At 40.4% G+C, this 20,989-nt stretch overlaps 1 protein-coding gene across 1 annotated transcript in view; it reads right to left on the reverse strand.

The window, feature by feature from the left end:
* Window positions 1–2,415: 2,415 nt before the first annotated feature.
* Window positions 2,416–20,989, reverse strand: part of NCKAP5 (NCK associated protein 5) — a 466,257-nt gene continuing 447,683 nt past the window's right edge. Inside the window, exon 19 of the mRNA XM_077830371.1 lies at window positions 2,416–2,697. Within this exon, the coding sequence (XP_077686497.1) occupies window positions 2,416–2,697 (282 nt within the window). The remainder of the gene's footprint in view (window positions 2,698–20,989) is intronic.

A 20,989-nucleotide genomic window follows, 5' to 3' on the forward strand; every position in this document is an offset into this window, starting at 1 on the left:
TTAACTCTAACCTCCCCTAGTGTGTATTGAGGGAAGGGGCTGTAGAAGACGCTGCCCTTAACCCCCCCCCCACCTGTGTTTTAACGGAGCGGGCGGCGCGCTGCCCTTAACCCATCCACGTGTGTGTGGGAGGAAGGGGCGCCTCTGCGCTGTTTGCAGGGACGCTCCCCCGCCGCAGGGCTTTGGTCCGGGTTAGTCTCGCCCTCGCTAATGGCCCGGGGGGCCCACAGCAGCGTGCCCGTCGAGAAGAGGCCTCGGCCGGGTGGGAGGCGAGCGGGCCCACGCTCATTGCTGGCTAGCGGAGCTGTGACCCAGCCCGCGGCTCGCTCGGCGCAGGGGGAGGCTCGCCCTCCCCACGGGGCGGTGCCCCCGCGCAGTCGTTCCCATGCCACGGTGGGCGCGTGTTGACTCCCTGGGAAGCGCTGCCGGGGGCAGGACCCATTCCCTGCAGCACCCCCCTAAAGGCGCGGCCGCAGCTAGGAGCGTTTCCGTGGCTGTTCCCGCCGTGCGGGGCCTGGCTCTCGTCTGGCACAGTGTGGAAGCGAGTGGAGGCTACTGGGGCCACCCCACGACACGGTGCTTTTCATTCCTACAATCCGCTGCGGCCTTCATTTGTGAGATGAAGAACTAGCTGAAGGAAAATGATGGTTTTCATTGTACAGCCTATTACAACTCCATCCCCAGCCTCATCTTTCGGCAACCCACAGGCTTCCCTTTGATCAGTCACAATCTTGTCTGCAAGCAGAGGGGTTTGAATTAAGCTTAAATTACTTTTTAGTTGCCATGTCGAGAATTCATTTGAATGATTGAATTCCATCTGCACGTTTATTATTTCTGGGGCACCCAGGGCTAGTTGACTGGAGAAGGGAAATGGTTTGCACAGTGTGTTGCATGCATATGGTATCATAGAGGTGGTTCTTTAAAATAGTTTTACATTATTTTATTTGCTTCCCATCTCTTCTTTGATATTTTCTTGGACAATTAATTCGTAAATCCATCTCATTAAACCAATTAACTCCAACATGGACGACTTGTCCTTGGGAAAATATATATCTTTAACCATTCCTATAAATGTGATATGAACTTTATTTAGAAATAAGTTTCAAAAAGACAATGCAAGTTTAAATCTGACATCATTACTTAAAATAACAAAATTAAAATGTAACAAATTGCACAAAGTATTAACAAAATAACACTGATCATACAATATCATAAAGATTAACAGGTATTTGCTAAAGAAACAGTAGACCCTAGAAATATCCCAAATATACCTAGTTTACAGATAGATTGCTGTACAAAAGCAGTTATAAATACTTCACAACTAGCAAAAATACACATAAATAGACTTCCCCTTACATATAAAGTCTTTATAGGAAAAAGATATGTTGAATTGAGAGTTAGCACCAAAAACATTTTTTTTAGTTTAAAAAAGTTTATCACAAATATGAATTTTATTTCAGTTTTCCAGGATTCCTAGATGGAGTTAAAACCAAGGTGGTCTGAAGGGGAAAAATCAACATACCACATTCAGAAATTCATATTAAATGGTTACAGAGGAAGGAGAAGTAGGTAAACTATAAAAGTAAATACTGCAGTGAGCAATAAAGGCCAGATCCTGCAATCCTTTACTCAGGCAAAACTCCCATTGAAGTCAAATGGCAAATCACTTTGACCCTGATCTTCCAAACACTTTTATGCACATGGTTTATGAACTCAGTGGGGCTGCTCAGATGCACAAGTAGTAGTAGGATCTGGGATATGATTCCAACCATTCTCATACTGTCTCAAACATCAAAACCCTCTTGAAGTATCAACAGATACATGTTAAGGAATTACACCTACTAAAATGCACATACCCCTGGAGAATCTTATGTGAAATTGCACTAAAAAAAAAAATTACAAAGTGTACGTTGTAAAATGTGGTCCAAGAAGGTTTATTTCAGACAATTTGGCGGGCTCAAGTTTATGTTAAAGCAGTGTTTCTACATACAGTTTTAAGACTAGTACAATTATAAATCTTTCTTTAAAAAAATGCACTAACTCTGCTTGTTAATATTAACATCAACTTTTAAAAGTTAGTAATCTGTCATTTCAGGAGCATGGCACCATTTAATATTTATTGCTTTTTTTTTCTACAAATATATTTTTTCAAAAATTTTTACAACTTCTGTACAAGTATTCATAAAAGTGCAAAATTAAGACATTTTGTATAACAGCTATTGTGTTCAATTTTCAGTCTCATGCATCACAATAAATGCAGTCTTTTCTTTCCTTATTGCTGTGTCATGAAAATAAGTCAGGAAATACCCTGCTGTGAATCCAACAATTTAGGATGAAGTTTTTCAACAGTTGTTCCTTTCTTTTTTTCCCCTCAGTTTGTTAAGTGCTCCATTCACAACCCACTAGAAAGTCTCTTTATACATCATTAGAGCCTTGGCTGGCACAGGATGAGAAGCTATCATATAAAGAATCACTCAAGGATTCTAAATTGTCTACAACATGACTATCAGAGCTATTTAAAGAAGCTTCTTCATTCTTTCCATTTTCTTCCTTTTGTCCTTCAACCTTGTTCAGACAATTCTTCTCTTTTTCTAATAAAATGACATTATTGCTGTTAAATTTATTGAGAGACTCCAGGGAAATTTTAGATAATCTATTCTCAGAATCTTCCCTTGTTTTTTCAGCTTGTTTCAATTTCTGTAATAAGTAAGGAAAATATTAGAAACATATTTCTTACAAAAATAAAGCTATCCTACGTACATAGTCAAATATTTGTTTGTCCAACATTCACAGTGTTAAAGGAATAAATTGTTAGAGGCTTGTACCTAAATCCTCCAGTATAATTAAATGGAATAATAAAGCCCATTTTTGGGTTAAATCATAGCTTTAATGATTCTGCTGAGACAAATAGGACTCAATTTGCAAAACAGTTAAGTCCCATTTACATTTTAAGTGGCAGATTCTGGAATTTGTATGTGTAAAATATCTTCAGCCTCTTCATAGTAATTTAAATTTTCCCTCGTCACTATTTATTTATTTATTGTAAGGGTAAATGAATATTTGTCTATGAATTGACTTTGGAGTCTGCCAAATAACTAACATGCAGTGCACATATTCTGAGGGGGAAAATATATTTTCTGTATGATACAGGCACAAATGAAACTTACTAAAAAATAACCTAACATTTTGCATGTATAAGGTTATCGATTTCCATGAACCAAAAGCCTCCCTAATAGAAATGAAAGCAACAAGAGAGGAAATTACACTGAACTGATCCAATCCCCACAGACCAGAATCAATCAGATATTGGCTAGATCTACTTTGGGAAGTGTTGTAATTCTGTTGAAACTGCACCAAATGAAACACTGGACAATGTATTAGCACATTATATTAAAAAAAAATCACAGTAGTATTAAACAAGTGTAATTGCATCCCTTTGTTGGCTACAAAGATCTTTTCAAGACCAGTTTATCAGCTGTTTAGGGAGAAGTTCAATAAAAATGACCTGTCTTTCACATACAGTCTTTTTTTTTTATCATGTTACCAACTCATGTTACAGATAATATTATCAAAAAATAAGATTCCACATTTGATGGGCACGGAGACCTAGGGAGCCAAGTTTTTTAAATACGTATTGTTAAACGAGGTGTGCTATCCCAGTTAGGGTCATTCCGTACTTTTAGTAATAGTATTAAGCAGCAATGACTGGATCAATATACAATTGGCAATCCAAGAACAGTGTTACTTGGTTTCGATGGATAGTTTAGGCCCACCCAAGAGTACAGCTCAACCAGAACCAGGAGATCCTGAGTGATTAAACACACAATTTTAACTAGTCATCAGGGTTTGTGGAAAATATTAAGGTTAAAAATATATCAGGCTTTCTTTCTGCCATGTTTATTTAACCCTAGAGATCTTGGGCAATGGGAAGACAGATTAGGTAAAGGAGGGTGCTTATTTTTTAAGGCTAAATATGTAAAAAAGGGGGGGGCATGAAGCCATGCCACCTTAGATTGTGAACTTGTTAGATCTTACAGGCTTAATGTGGCTGCCCAGGTTAGAACTTGGATGAAACCTTTCGGAAAACTTTAAATGACACTAGAAGTAATGTTGGTGACACAGGAGGTGAGACTCTTCTCTTTGGTCCAATAGTGAACGCATGCCCCGACATATTTCAAGGGGGAATTGTATTATTGCAAGTGCCATTTTTCTAGATGAGACAAAACTGTGATCCTTACCACTGATCTCACAGTACTTTCTGAAAGAGGAGGGATGTAATCCCCAGTATTCCAGACAAATTCAAATTTTGGAAGTTACAGTTGACAGTCCACCCACTTAAAATTCCCTGTAATTTCAGTTTTCAAAGTTCTTCCCTTCCCTTAAACAATGCTGTATAGTGTATACTGACACAGAACAGGAGTACTTGTGGCACCTTCGAGATTAACAAATATATTTGAGCATAAGCTTTCGTGAGCTACTTCCGATGAAGTGAGCTGTAGCTCACGAAAGCTTATGCTCAAATAAATTGGTTAGTCTCTAAGGTGCCACAAGTACTCCTTTTCTTTTTGCGAATACAGACTAACATGGTTGCTACTCTGAAACCTGACACAGAACAGATGCCATATTTCAGTGTAGGCTGAATGAAATGATCCGTATGCATATCATCTTTAAAACACTTACATAGTGCCTTTTATCCTACAGACTAGCAAAATCTTAAATATTTTATTAAATGAACTATTGATTTTTAATTTGAGTCACATGGCTTTTCTTTGGGGTTTTTTTCTTCCAACTTTCAGCTTTGCTTTGGATAAATAAAATGGGGATATTTGGGCATAGACATGGAGGGATAAACATGGGGTTTTGGGTGAAATCCTGGATCTGTTACGTAAATGGCAAAACTTCCATTGGTTTTAATGGGGGATTTCATCCTTTATTTTCTGACAAGAGCTAGAATGTATGTATGGACTGACTGCACAGGGCTATTTCTGATAGTATATTGTACACTGTTAAAATAACAACAAAGACTCTGGCTGGGCTGAAAGACAGTGTAAGTCACAGGGGTGGACACGCAGTTAGCTGACTAGTATATTCTATGTACCTGGAACCTCAATAGCGTATAACCTCATGCAAGTCCAATATAAAATAGTACATCGATATAATCACACCCTTGTTAAGGTATTTAATATGGGGGTTACAGGAAATAAACTATACTAAAGAAATTATTGGGACGAAAGGTATCCACACCAAATTTTAACTAAAATCACTGAACCAAATGAAACTGAAGTGCCCAGCATTGAAAACTGAATATACTGCGTAGTAAACACTGCAATGGATGGATGCTCATAATTCTAAATTTGATACACATAAGTCTTATGTGGATACAGTACCTGCTCTCCTACAACGGGAAGTAGGAAGGGTGGAAACGGTGTTTCATGTGTTCCTGGCAGTGGGAACATGTGTGATCAAAAGGAATGGGAGGTCATCATTGCCGCACTTAATGTGTATGACTGAACCTGAGGCAAAGGCATTTGTTTTCAGGAATAAGTTAAAGATATTTTATGATATATGATTGCCTTTTCATATACGTATTAATGCCAAGGTCAATGGTTTCATCTGGTAAAAGACAGAAGATGGTCTGGGTTTTCTTTTCTCTAACACATTACTACAATACTGTATGAGCAAAGATGTGTGATTTATTGATAGTGTTGGGGTGAGATGCAAAATATTTTTTTCCTTTTCCTTTTCAGCTGCTGCTGATGTACGGTTTTCATTTCATATGATACATAATGTCCCCCTTTTCTGGGTTTCTTTCTCCTTTGAACAGTGTTCAGGATTGCCAACCCCAAGCAGTCAACAATCATGAGTCAGACTCCAAAAATCATGAGACTGGCTTAAAAAAAGCCCCCCCCCCCTTTTTTTTTAACAATAATACATTTTGTGTTATTTTTATTTGTCACTGGATTTTGTGCTATTAGGGTTCATGTTTACAAGCCTCACTCTGTAACCATGAGGGCTAGAAACATTTTTAGAAAAAAGAGAGGAGAGATTCTCATGTCATACCATTGCTCCAGGAGCTGGAGCTTTAAGGAAAAACACCAGATATCCCCAGTCTCCTAAGACAATCTTCAGATAACAGCAAGTATATAAAGGAAATGTAAATTGGGAGGTTTGGGAGGGGGAGTATGAACAATTAAGGGAATCATACTAATGTATTAGACAAATTCATTAAGAAGAACTTCCCCCCACAGTTTAATTTGCAAGAGAATTGTGTTTACATATCATATTAATACATTATGCTGACCTTGGAATAAGAAGTCATGTAATATAATTCTTAATACATGTGGGCAAAAAGTTACAATATGGTATTTCCTTAATTATAATTCTGGAAGTAAATTCAATTACATCCAAAACTCCTCCACACAGAAAAGGTTTAAGCACAATAATTTCTGTGAGGATCTCCACAGACAATGCACCGTTCCTGTCGCATGATAATGAAATAACTTACATATCCACTTCGTAAAGGCTAACATGCATTATTTTATTATCAAGAAAGAATCCCCTTTGTTCTTTAACAACCTATTCAGTAGTTATGGAAGGTGAACACCAGTAGGATACAAAATATAGACTATTTGGATACAGAATACATTATATTTCTTGGTTTTCATGGCAGTTTACAAAAGCTGCTGTATGAAACAAAAGGAAATCACAAAATAATAAATATTATTAGGATATGTTGATAAATGATAGACATAGTTGGTCAAATTCTGTTCTCAGTTACATGCATTTAGATCTATTACTGACTTCAGTGGAGTAGCACAGGTGTAACAAGGAACAGACTTTGCCTCAAAGATGTTAGCTTTACTCATGTTTAAGTCATTAATTTACTAACGCACTTTTAGTGTCAATTCTCACATGAAAGAATCAGTATCTTCTCCTGACTATAAGGCCCTTCAGTGGGATATAGTATATTGGGAAATTGGATGGCTCAGGGATTTGGTAATGGTATATTAGTTCGTATCAAATCTGGTCCAGGTCAGTAGTGACTGAAAGTCATTACTATCAGAAACATGTCAACCTAACTGTGGTCAACCTAACTGTCAGGGAACAAGCATTCCTATCACCACAGTTGGCAATATAAGCAGAGGAATGGAAATGGAAACTGAACTGCATTCTCATTTAAAACATGGTTCCACAGGAGCAGTGTGCCCTTGTTGCCAAGAAGGCCAATGGCATTTTGGGATGTATAAGTAGGGGCATAGCGAGCAGATCGAGGGACATGATCGTCCCCCTCTATTCGACATTCGTGAGGCCTCATCTGGAGTACTGTGTCCAGTTTTGGGCCCCACACTACAAGAAGGATGTGGATAAATTGGAAAGAGTCCAGCGAAGGGCAACAAAAATGATTAGGGGTCTGGAACACATGACTTATGAGGAGAGGCTGAGGGAACTGGGATTGTTTAGTCTGCGGAAGACAAGAATGAGGAGGGATTTGATAGCTGCTTTCAACTACCTGAGAGGTGGTTCCAGAGAGGATGGTTCTAGACTATTCTCAGTGGTGGAAGAGGACAGGACAAGGAGTAATGGTCTCAAGTTGCAGTAGGGGAGGTTTAGGTTGGATATTAGGAAAAACTTTTTCACTAGGAGGGTGGTGAAACACTGGAATGCGTTACCTAGGGAGGTGGTGGAATCTCCTTCCTTGGAAGTTTTTAAGGTCAGGCTTGACAAAGCCCTGGCTGGGATGATTTAATTGGGGATGGGTCCTGCTTTTGAGCAGGGGGTTGGACTAGATGACCTCCTGAGGTCCCTTCCAACCCTGATATTCTATGATTCTATGATTCCTTGCTGGGGGCCAAGGCACAAGGCAGGTTCAGTGGGGAGAACTGCTGCTGACCATGCCATACCTATTCTGAGGTAGACGGACTGGTCTATCCTTCAAGGTGGTCAACTCAGCACCTTTTCACAAACATTAAATTCACCCAGATGAAAATACAATAGATACAAGCACAGATTATGTCCTGAGCCAAGATACAATCAGTACAGAAGGTGCCATCAGGGAGCAATTTAAGCCTTCTTGATTCTTATGGTACCTCTGCAGCACCAAGGCTCAAGGCTCCTCTAATTAATGCCAACTGGCTATGAACTCAATGGGACCATACTACAGTTGTGAATTGGTGTTGTGCAGGCATGCTGTGCTCCACCCCAGGAACACCCCATATTAGTGTGTGTATGTGTGTAGGGGGGGCAATTGCCACAGGAGCTGGCTTTTCCACTTTACATCAGCTGAGTGCTCCCCCAGTCTGCAGGAATCCTCAGCCGGCCACCACCTGAGAGTGGTATACAGTTGCCAGAGGAGGAGGAGGAGAGAATCTAGTCCAGATACTATACACATTAATTAGGAATCAATTTACATTGATTGCAATTTACATTGATCCTCTGCAGCATGGGGCATGGGTCACTTGCAGGTTTTAACTAGCGTAAATGGTGGATTCTCTGTAACTAGAAGTCTTTAAATCATGATTGAGGACTTCAGTAACTCAGCCAGAGGCTAGGGGTCTATTACAGGAGTGGGTGGGTGGGTGAGGTTCTGTGGCCTGCAATGTGCAGGAGGTCTGATTAGATGACCATGATGCTCCCTTCTGACCTTAAAGTCTATATGGAGATATACTGAAGTCATAAATCAGAATACTTTTTCATTTTGGCAACATTCTAATGGGTTTAGTTAAGACCAGAATTAATGTAATAAAATTCCTTAGTGCAACAAATTCAGAAAACAAAGCTAACCTACATGCACATTTAAAAATTGGACATACACATTGAATATTTCTACTTTACTAACAAAGAATTTATGATGTACTTTCTAATTAAAAAGTCATAGGGCCAGATTATGGGTGGGCAGTGGTGCAAGGAGCCTCTTCTCCTTGTGTCTGATATGCTCAGGGACAAGCCACAATTGCAGTCCTAGTGCTAACCTGAACAGCACCAGGACTAGGGCTAGCAAACAGGGACAGGGAAGGGTGGGGTGATGGCAGAGATATGGCTGCTGAGGAGAATTCATGCTGAACCCCCTTAAGGACTGTAGCCGCATGTCCATTCCTACCATATACTGGTGGAGCTACCATTGTGTAATGTAGCGAGACACTGCCTCCTAGCCAGACTGAGCCTGTAAGGTACACCTGAGCCCCAAATTAGCAACGAAAATACTGTAGTGTAAATGCATTTTGCATTCTTCTACGTTTAGTTAAACAGTAGTTTAAGGGGCTCAGAGTCAGTTACACACTAGAATAAAATAATTTTGTCTCGCATGCACTGAGCAATTTAGTTTTTAGATTATCACAAAAGTAAAAGGAACATTGCTCCAAGTGAAGTACAGCTGCAAAACACTCCTGTGTAAAAACAACTAAATTGCTATGAGAATTAAATATAGATCAACAAAATCAATACTTAATTGTATAACTCAAGGTCTTTCATTTCAGATCTAATCCCTAATAGGAGATATCAAGTATGCTTGCTTTTGATTTTTTTTTAAAAATTATTATTTAAAACTACACCACAAGGCAAAACAATTTTCTAGCTTTTTACATTTTTTAATTCCATAAGTTACTTCGCCTGTGTGTATCCAAGGTCATATTGATCTCACAGTCTGTAACTGTTTTATCATTTTAAATTCAGAGTTTTATCAATCTAGATGTCCCGTAGTTGTTACAATAACTGCTTTGCATTTATTACACACTAGGATTAAGCAGTAAAAGACACAGATGCACTACTGTATTTGTTACAAACTACCATATTGCATGCTCAGTAGGACACCTTTAATATATATGCAGTGTCCTCTTATAAAAAAGGCGTTTTGCAGACACAGGGCTGGATTCTGATCAAAGTTACACTGATGTAAATCAGAAGTAACTCCACTGACGTCGATGGAGTCACACTACTGTAACACCCTGGTAAGTGAGATCGGGTTCAGGGCCGTAGCATTTTGTGTTGCAGAGCCAAGCTTGGTATGAAAAGGTTCAGTATAGCTTCGAGCTGAGGTACAGTGGTTTTCCATTAGACAGACAGAAAGGGACAGAATGCAGTGGTAGTTTCTCAACAGAAAGTGAACAGTCTCCAGATCTCATTTAGCCAAATGGATGAGAACATTAGGTGGACAGGTAAAGCTCTACGGTGAAAATAGTGGTACAATCACATCCAGGAAACTACAAAGGTGAAAGCTGTAACTGCATGACCTCTGTTATATTACAGCAGAGCTAAAAATGTAATGTTTGAACTTTTTTCTCTTTAAAGTGTAACCTTAAATAATAAGTTAAGCCTTGTTCTCCCTTATATACTGTCAGAGGCTTTCATCTATTTTCTAGACTGACGGTAAAATAATTTTTGAAATAATGAATCATTTTTCTTTTTCCTGCTTTAACAGAAATCCCATGATTATTTTGCTGTAGCAGACAATGACCTTCTCAAAGGAACCCCATCAGACTTTCAAGATAAATAATAAAGAAGCCTTCTATTTCCTGCCTCCAGGAAAAATTGCTTTGACATAGAGTATTTGTGAAATTATTGATCTGTTCATCATTTTATGAGAAAACAATATACACTTAGGTGAAAGTAATCTACATATGGTATTATGTGTAGCTTGATGATACTGTCAACAGAACCAGAAACTTGCATGCCATTTCTAGGACAGGGGAGTAACGTTCTACATAAATATTTAATTTTTCGTGACAAGGAGAATATTTTTGGCCCTTCTAAATTGTAAATAAATTACCTAAGGGGAAATAAAGCTCATTAGCATGAGCTCTGCATGACTCACACCTGCAGACCTGGACAAAATGGCTATTGATGAATAAATAGCTTGCTGTGGAGCTGAGAGCTGTATTATCGATGGTTTGAATTCTTGTATGATGTGGAAAGTAAAAGACACTGCCTAGTGAATAGAGCTTTATGTGTCTAAAAGCACAATTTTCATAATATGGCTAGATATATATCTGCTTTTAAGAAGGGATTAAGTGGATTCAGTTACTCAAAATGAATACTGTGCCCAGTATGATGTTGCACCTAGAAATATCGGCATTATAACAGCAATAATTACATACCAGTATTACCCTCACAGTTTAGCACGCAATATTATCCCTTTGGTGATACACCAGACTGTTTACATATACACTAGATTAGATATTCTCAACCTTTCATTCTTGCCTCAAAGTTTTGCCCATTTTTAGTACCCAAGATTTTCAAATTCTGAAATGTTCCTGATCAGGTAAGAAACTGGGTGTGCCAAAGTATTATAAGGATGGCTGTTTTCCCATGGCACCATATGATGACTGAGAGGGGACGTGATAATAGTTTTCAAGTTTAGAAAAAGTTGTTACAAGAGGGAGGGAGAAATATTGTTCTCCTTAACCTCTGGGGATAGTACAATAAGCAATGGTATTAAATTGCAGTAAGGGCAGTTTAGGTTGGATATTAGGAAAAACTTCCTAACTGTCAGGGTAGTTAAGCACTGGAATAAATTGCCTAGGGAGGTTGTGGAATCTCCATCACTGGAGATTTTTAAGAGCAGGCTAGACAAACACCTGTCAGGAATGGTTTAGATAATACTTAGTCCTGCCATGAGTGCAGGGGACTCGACTAGATGACCTCTTGAGGTCCCTTCCAATTCTATAATGGCTATTGGATGCATGAACTGTACATGAACAAAGTGTGTTTGACAGTGGTTGAGGAGAGAATAATTTGAGCGGAATTTAGTAGAAAAAGATGGCAGCAACAACATAACAACAACCAGACAACTGTGACCAGAGAAGTTAAAAAAGCTAAACACTCCTGCTTTCTCCAGAGAGTAAGCAAGGCCACAAACTGTCAGCAGACATGGAATCACCAATTCTGCTTCTCATGGAGGAAATCCAGTAGACAATTGCTAACTTCAATCACTTCACAATCACAATAACTTCAATAAATATTTGTTCTTTAATTCTGGTGATGAGTCTGTGATTGAAGGAAAAGGAGGCTGAAACTTTAGATTTTAGCGTTTGAGAGAATGACAATTAATACGAGACACACAGGGTAAACTTTGCATTTCAGAAATCAATTTACTGTTGTTACTCATGGGGAGAATTAAGTAATAAAATTATTATGATTTTCTAGTAAAGGGAAAAATTACAGTAAAACATTTCAGACTGAAAGGCCAAACTAAGTTGCTGACAGTTATCTTACTCTACAAAACCATATAAAGTTTAATACTGCCTCTAAACGTTAGCCTTACGTTGCCAATGATAACCCACTGAACACCATTTTAGTGAAAACCATGCACACTTAAACTAAATGCTTTTACTCTTTACCTTCTTAATCAGTTTTTTATTCAATGTACAGTATTTAAATATCCAGGGTTCTTTTCTGTAGAGGTGGATATGCCATGAAAGTCTGTTTGTTTGTTTGGTAGTTTAAACAGGGAAGGGATAAAATGGGGATATCCTGGCTATTTAATCCAAAATTAGCATTTGTTAAAATTGATTTCTTTTTAAAACCTGGACATCAGTTAGAACAGAATGAGGAATGAAACTGTAAAAACTAGTTCAAACAACCAATTTATTTTCACAAGATAATTCACAATGCGGCTCTTAGGGAGCCTGATTCTGCCACATAGACACCAATGGCAAAACTCCCATGGAATCCAATGGAGGCAGGATCAGGCACATACAACATATAATCTTTAATGACTCTCACCATGAGAGTAGTCATCTTTCCATAAGGCTGACCTGTTCTCAAATGATTTTTCATAAGCATTAGTCACACACTTGCCTGTCTTCATGTTCTACCTTTGACTTTCTATTTATTTTGGTAATTACAAAGAAATTTCTCCCCTCACTCTCCAGTTATGTCCGAGTCCCTTACTGTCTCAGAGTTAGTAACGCAGTGTACTGATGGAAAATGGGATTCCAGTGCACAATGTCTCCTTCAAGACTCAGTAGTGGAGAGTAACTGGGGGTAGATAATGATTTTCTGCTCTAGTAACCCTCCCTATTGGGCATCTGAACTAGATTCTCTTCATGTTAGCCTGTGAACACCCAGAGTGCACCACCTGACCCAACGGGAAAAGGGCAGAAGCAGATGAGGTAGAAATAGCATTTTCAAGTGGCAGCATCAGTAGCAGTCAGCACAACGAAAAAACCCTCTTCTCCCTGCTATGAAGAGCAGCAGGTGTTTATACACACAGGGGGACATCCCCACCCCAGTACCCAGCACAAGTAGCTTGACTAGGTTGGGAGATTTGTAAAGAGAAGAAAGAGAACATCCTTCCTCACATGGCTGTAGAGACGGTTCGCAGGAGATACTGCATTTAAATTGCTGGAATAGCTAGGGTTGCCAACTTTGTAATTGCAGAAAACCGAACACCGTTGCCCTGCCTGTGGCTCCAAGGCCCCGCCCTTTCTCTAAGGCCCCGCTTCTGCTCACTCCATCACTCACTCTTCCTCACCCTTGCTCTCTTTCACTGGGTTGGGGTACAGGAGAGGGTGAGGGTGAGGGCTCTGGCTGGGGGTGTGGTGTCTGGGGTTGGGCTGGGGATGAGGGGCTTGGAGTGCAGAAGGGGGCTCCCAGCTGGGGTGAGGGGTTTGGAGTGTGGGGCTCAGGGCTGGGGCAGGGGGTTGGGATGTGTGAGGGGGTACAGACTCTGGGATGGGGGGTGAGGGATCCTGGGTGGGACCAGAAATGAGGGATTCAGGATGTGGAAGGGGGCTCCAGGATGGGATTTGGGAGGGGTGTGGGGTGTGTACTCCAGAAGGGAGTTTGGGTGCAGGAGGGGGCTCAGGGCTGGGCAGGAGGTTGGGGTGTGGGAGGAGGTGTGAGCTCCTAGTAGAGGCTCAGGGCTGGGACGGGGGTTGGAGTACAGGAGGGGGTTCGGGCTCTGGGTGGAACTTACCTCAGGCGGCTCCGGGGAAGTGGCCACATGTCTCTCTGGCTCCTAGGTGGAGGCACGACCAGGGGGCTCTGTGCACCTACAGGCACTGACCCTGCAGCTCCCATTGGCTGCAGTTCCCGGCCAATGGGAACTGTGGAGCCAGTGCTCGGGATGGAGGCAGCACACGAAGCCCCCATGGCCACACCTCCACCTAGGAGCTGGAGGGACATGCCGGTTGCTTCCCAGGAGCTGGGGACAGAGCTTGCCAGTGCTGCCAACAGGACTTTTAATGGCCCAGTCAGCAGTGCTGACCAGAGCTGCCAGGGTCCCTTTTTGACTGGGTGTTCCAGTTGAAAACCAGACACCTGGCAACCCTAGGAACTGCCTCTAGGGTCCTTGCATGCTCTCTGTCTAAAGGGAGTGGGGAGGGAACACAGGGTCTGTTCATATCCACCAGTTCACCCTACTTCATTTCCAAACACCTTCTTGTGTACTGCTGCACAGGAAACCGCTGCAGAATGAGACTCCATGTCATACAGGCAGTATGCATATACAGCACGGCTTCCCTAACAAATCCTACCTTCCTTGGGCAGCAGAATTACACTGGTTTCACTGCCAGCAGGCCTTTCACACCTGCACTTGTGGAAGCAGGATTTGCCAGTAAGGACTACCAAGTCAAAATTAAGAGGCTTTTTGTGGGGGTTGTTCATAGGAGCAAGAATCTCCTCACTTCCTCTTCACCTCAGGTCTTAAAGTTACAATGTTCAGGTAAAGTCTGCATACTCATGGTTCCATTGGCCAGGTTCCCATATCTCCCCCAACTGGCTACACCAAAACCTCAATAGAGGTGTATCCCCTCAGCATATGCACTCTCTTAAAACTTGTCCTGATCTGTGCAATGGAAAGGCAACATTGAGGAGAGATTAGTAAGACTGGGACTTTTCAGCTTGGAAAAGAGACGACTATGGGAGGATATGTTAGAGGTCTATAAAATCATGATGGGTGTGGAGAAAGTAAATAAGAAAGTGTTATTTACTCCTTCTCATAACACAAGAACTAGGGGCCACCAAATGGAATTAAGAGGTAGCAGGTTTAAAACAAATTAAAGGAAGTATTTTTTTTCATGCAACGCACAGTCAACCTGTGGAACTCCTTGCCAGAGGAAGTTGTGAAGGCCAAGACTATAACAGGGTTCAAAAATAACAAACTCTAGTTCTTGTTAGCCTGTGAACATCCAGAGTGCACCACCTGACCCAATGGGAAAGGGGCAGAAGCAGCAGAAGTAGAAATATCAGTTTTCAAGTGGCAGCACTGAGGATAAATTCATTGAGGATAGGTCCATCAATGGCTATTAGCCAGGATGGGCAGGGATGGTGTCCCTAGTCTCTGCCAGAAGCTGGGAATAGGCAACAGGGGATGGATCACTTAATGTTTACTTGGTTCTGTTCATTCCCTCTGAGGCATCTGGCATTGGCCAGTGTCAGTAGACACGATACTGGACTAGATGGACCTTTGGTTTGACCCAGCATGGCCATTCTTATGTTCATCCACAACGGGTCAGGGAAAGACTGAGACCTAAATAGTGATGTTGGTTCAGTGGCTTTTCTTGCCACTTCAACTGGCATTAAGATCAGATCATTTTTTAGAAATGACTGGAACCAAACAAAAACAGGAATCAATCTGTCTGTATTGAAACTTATGCTTCATCCATCAGCAATCAAACCCCGTACATAAGTATATTTCACATACACTTTTTAAAATTCCCTGCAACCAATTTACTTGTTCTTTAGCCCAGAAATTTTGTGGGAAGGGGGGGCAGAAGCCACAGAGGCACACACACAAAAAACAGAACAGCACACATACAAAAATCAGAACAGTCAAGGCTGGGAAAAAATACCCAGATTTAAGTAAGGGGAGAATTACTCTTGCAATTTTTAAAGTATATTTCAGTCTAGTTGGTTGTGTCAATAAAGAGCTCATAGTATAAGCCAGCTAGAAAATAAATGCTATGAAGGATGTTCCATTTTATGTGGTTTGAATTTGATTAGTGATTAGTCTTGGTGGTTTAAGTCACATGGGAACAATAATCAAGGTTTCTCTACTGCAGCTCTGTAACAACTGGAAAACACTCTGCTGGCTCATGTCCCATACTCTGATGGGATATTAACCTAAAATCTAATTAATCTATGAATGAATTACGGCTCTAGAAATACACTGATTATAATCAATATTAAGTGAGATCCTAACAGAAGATAAGATGAAGAAAAAGCTGTAAAATTAACAGAGGTTGATAAATTCTGTTTACTATGTCTGATGATTTTTAGGGGGATAATTTTACAATCCATCAAACTTTTGTCAGTTCAAAAGTCACACTGCCAAACGTATGCAGTAAATTAATTTTTAAATTTACATATTTATTAAATATCTTATTGAAAACAGCATGAAGCAAGTCCGGGTTGAATAATAAAGTAACTTGTTATTCTAGCAAACAGGAAGCAAACAAAAACCCCACAACCCTCCTATTGAAAAAGACTTTATACTCAGGCAATAATCATATAAATCTCTATCTGAACTAGTTAAGTAAAACAATGTATTATTAAGTCACGCACCTAGATTTACATTAAGAATTATGGCACTGATGAAAAACAATCAAGACAAGAAAATTCATAATTTAAATGCCAAGAAATTCATGGTTAAGGTTGACATTTTCCATAAGCGTGTTTCTCATCTTGGGCCTGGGCTCCATTAGTGGTGCCAGACAAGTATGGGAGTGGGTGTGGGAAACTGCACCCACTCTGACTTGGCACCGTGGGGAGCTCCTTGGAACCCATCTTCCCTCCCTGCACCTGCAGTAACCCTGAATGCCATTGCCACAGAAGCAGCTTAAGTGTATAGTGGTACCATCTCAGGAAGTAGCTCACCTACCCAAAGTTTGTTTCTGCACTCACAACACCAGAGAGGTCAGCTGCCAAAGGATGTGTTCCAGCTCCATTCTGGACACCTCCCACCAGAAGAAGAAAGAGAACCATGTAACTTGATGAAGAATGAGGAAAGGAGTATAGGGATCAATCAGGTGAGGGGAATGGAAAAAAGGAAAGAGGAAAAAACCCTTTGAAATCAAAATTTAAAAAAAGAGAGAAATAATCAGGTGGAGGGTGAGGTGGCTAAGAATGTGTTTGTGGGGGAAGAGAGAGAGAGGAGAGAGCAACAATTAGAAACCCTGCCACTGTGGTCGGGCATGGCACAAGAGGTTACAAAAGAGGAGGGTAACAACACAACAACCTGTCACAAACTCCAAAAAAGGTGGATGGGGAACCATTCTGATATGTTTTCCTAGGCACACTGGAAACATCAGAGACCAGTCAAGGAGAGTTCCTGGCAGGAGCCACATTTCAGCCTTATCTATAAATCATTGCTGCTTTAATGATTTTCTGTTATAACTTTGACATGTCCTGGACTCCCACTGCTGTTTCTCCTGTGTTATGTCTCACTGATATGCTGCTGAAATCAATGGAACGTCAGTAATGCCTGTCCTAATGTCCCCTTGATTTCCTTTTCTCAATATCATCTCCATGCCTTTTCTCATGCAACAAGAACCCTTTCCAAACCTGGTCCACCAATTCATTACCTTCTACTCATTCCAATCTCCCCTAAACAATCATTTCTTCCAGGCCCTCTACAACAGGTGATTTGATCTAAACAGACAAAACCAAGTTTTACTTTAGAGGAACCATCCGGTGTGCATGCATTGTAACCACATCACCATAACCCTTGTGGTTTCTTCCCCAATCCCTGCTCTCATTAGCTGCTATTGCTCACAGTACCATCTCCAATATTAGAATGCAAAATGCTTGGGTCAGGGACCATGTCTCTTCATTTAATCTGTACAGTATCTAGCACATCTCTGGATGCTAAGGCATACTTTATGCATGTTGCAGAAGAGAAGCAATGTGTTTATGGACTCCTTCCACATAGCAGTCCAGTAGAAAAATGGAGTGTATTTGTGGTGGCGTTGGTTAGGGTAGTAACAAGGTAAAATAAAACTGAGTAGTGTAGTCTGTGGCCTAAAATACATCTGGGCATATACAAATATAGATCATAGACTAATCTAATATTTGCCAGGAAACTCAAGGATCTAGTCCTGTGATGTGTGACTCATCTGGCTTACTCCACAAGGAAATGACAGAGACATACAGGAAATAGGTGAGTCATGTCAGACACAAAACCAAATGGCAGAGGACACCCTTCACCCTCTGCTGTGGAGAATCATCATAAAGAAATATCAGTAGGAATAAGCAGAGTATGTTGGCACCGAGAAGTGGACTGCAGGTTACACAGCTAGAAAGCTATCATACCTAAAATAGCTGTTAGATGTTGTATGTGACAGACTCACTGAGGGGAACCTTGTGAAGTTTCTTGTCCTCCCTGTGGGTTTTCTCCAGTGACAGAATGATGCAACTCATAGTGTGTGTATTTAGTGATGTGTAATTGGTGGGGTGACCCGACACTGCAGTGAACGTGTAGGAGAAATATGTTTAAGAATTTTTTGTCTTGTCTTATGTGTTTTAGAAATGTTACTGCATTATTAATTCTGTCAGCTGTTCTGAGATGTGTTATATGCCTCATATTCCTGTATATAAAATAAAGGGGACATTATTGTTATTATACAAGGCCACTAGAAGGGCTATAATACAACTGGAATACGTGCACACATACTGTAGCCTATTCGTTAATGTGCATCAATTTTTTTGAGTGATCAGATACATGCCAGATGATGCACAACAACAAACTCATTGGGAAATAATAAAAATCAGTAACTTAAGTTATATTAGGAAATGAACAGTTTGAAAAGTTTTGTTGAAAAACAAAACAAATCTATGTTTGATAAATATTGGAGCCTAAGTAAATCTTTAAAATATTAACAGGTTCCATGTTTTGAACCAATCAAATGCTTATGAGGATTTAATTAAAATTGCCCCAGTGCACAGACACTGCAATGAGATCAACACAGCAGGATTCCTGAGCTGGCATGAAGCCCCACTGAAGTATGTAGGGCTCTGTGGATGCTACCATAAAATTAACTAATAATAATAATGATTATTTACTTAGCACTGCTATAGCAACTTTTTATGAATTAATCCCCAAATACACCAGGGAGGTATTATTTTTATCCTTAGTTTCACTGATGTGGAAAGTGAGGCAACAAGAGATTAAGTGATTTGTCCGATATGTCACCCAAAAAGCCAGCAGCAGAACTGGGAGTAAAATCCTACTCTCTTGATTCCACAGTGCTGTGCTTTAACTACTAGCCCATGTAGAAATATTAGAGAATTTTTCTCCTTCAGCGAGGAAATTCTCTATACAGACATTAAGGACTGGATTGTACTCCTCATTAGAAGAGATCCTGAAATGCTATGTCAGAACAGCAGACCTACAATCTGATCCAAAATCGATTGACGCTAATGGCATAGTTTCCATTGACTTCGGTGAACTTTGGATCAGGACCTTGGTGTGTTAGAGATATAAATAGGTTAATTTACCCAACTCCCCTAGAAACAAAACTTTGAGCTGCAAACTAAAGCTAAAAAATACCAAATGGAATGCCATCTGCTGCAATGAACAGAACATGACCAGTTCCCAAATGCTTGAGATTCTTTCAAAATAAAGTTTGAAATGGTTTTTGTTATACTCCCGACTGCTTCATAAAAGTTGACTTAACTCAGGTTAGCAAACGCTGGTGTCACCAGCAACTGTAAGCCAGATTCTAATGTATCATTTGGAGCTGTCCAACATTTTAATCTTATTGGTTTGCCCTGTGTAAAGGTTTGGTCATTTTCTACACACACACACTATGTACTGGGAGCTGTGGAGGCAATTACTGTCTCTGAGCATATATGGCTGTTGGTTATCCAGTAAATGATCCAAGTCCTCCCATTTGGCACACAGCTCAGATTCCTTTCCCCATTCCCCCTCAGGATGGGAAGCCATTTCAGGATCACTACTGTAGCCCTGACTGAGTCTGCAGCATTCTCCCCAGCCTGCCTTAAGGCACCCCAATAGGAAGACAGTGATGGAAGACATGTGGTTCTGCTCCCCACACAATGGCACAAAAGCCCTACAGAGCTGAGGTGTGAGCCACCCAAGGTGCCTGCATCACTGCATGGCTCCACCAAAGCACCAATTCTGCCCCCTTTCTGCCCACAGAGGAAGGAACATAATTTTCACCATGGAGCAATAGAGTAGACTATAAATTATGCCTTCATATTTTAAGTTTCTCCCTAACCAGACACCACTACCACCAGCCCTACCCCAAATGATAGACGTAATCATTAACAACTAACAGAGTTTTGGTCCTTATCAGATAGCTGGAACAACCATCATCCTCCATGTTACTCAGCTATTTTGGATGGTTACTACTGCTCTTTGACTTACTACCCTGCCTCAGTGTTCCTTCTGGTTCACTATTGTGCTACTAAAACCCAGCATATGCTGGCACAGTACAGATTCCCTTTCTGTACCTAACATTTATAGGAGTACTCGATTGGTAACACTGGAGTCTTTAGTGCTACTGTTTGCTGTGGCAGGTTTTCAGTGTCACGAAAAAAAGAAAGAGGAAATTTAATATAAAAAAAGCCTGTAAATGACAGATCTGGTTCTGGCCTTTGCTGGTTGCCAGTGTTATAATGGTAATGGAAAATGCTATAAAAATTAGCTTCAAATTAACAGGAGTTTTATTATGATACAACCTTTTGTGTAGAATCATAGGTTCTCATTCAAAAACACAGTATTTAGTCTTCCTTTTGGTGGAAACCATAGAAAAATGCCTTTTGAGGCTTCTGTGATGTCACTCACACTACCCCAGTACAAGAGTTAGACATTATAGGTTAAATTATAGGTTAAGTTCACCTAAAGGTAAGTACATAAATCCATATTTGGGCACCTAAATAAGAGACCTGATTTTCAGAGGAGCTGAATACGTAGAACTCTCTTAGATGTTTCTAAAAGCTGCAAGCTTTCAGCACCTCTGAAAATCAAGGCATTTGTTTACATGTCTAAACATGAGTTTAGGTGCCTAACATTAAGAACCCAAGCTTGAAA

This window comes from Eretmochelys imbricata, chromosome 11 (genome assembly GCF_965152235.1).
Source record: "Eretmochelys imbricata isolate rEreImb1 chromosome 11, rEreImb1.hap1, whole genome shotgun sequence".
NCBI lineage: Eukaryota > Metazoa > Chordata > Testudines > Cheloniidae > Eretmochelys > Eretmochelys imbricata.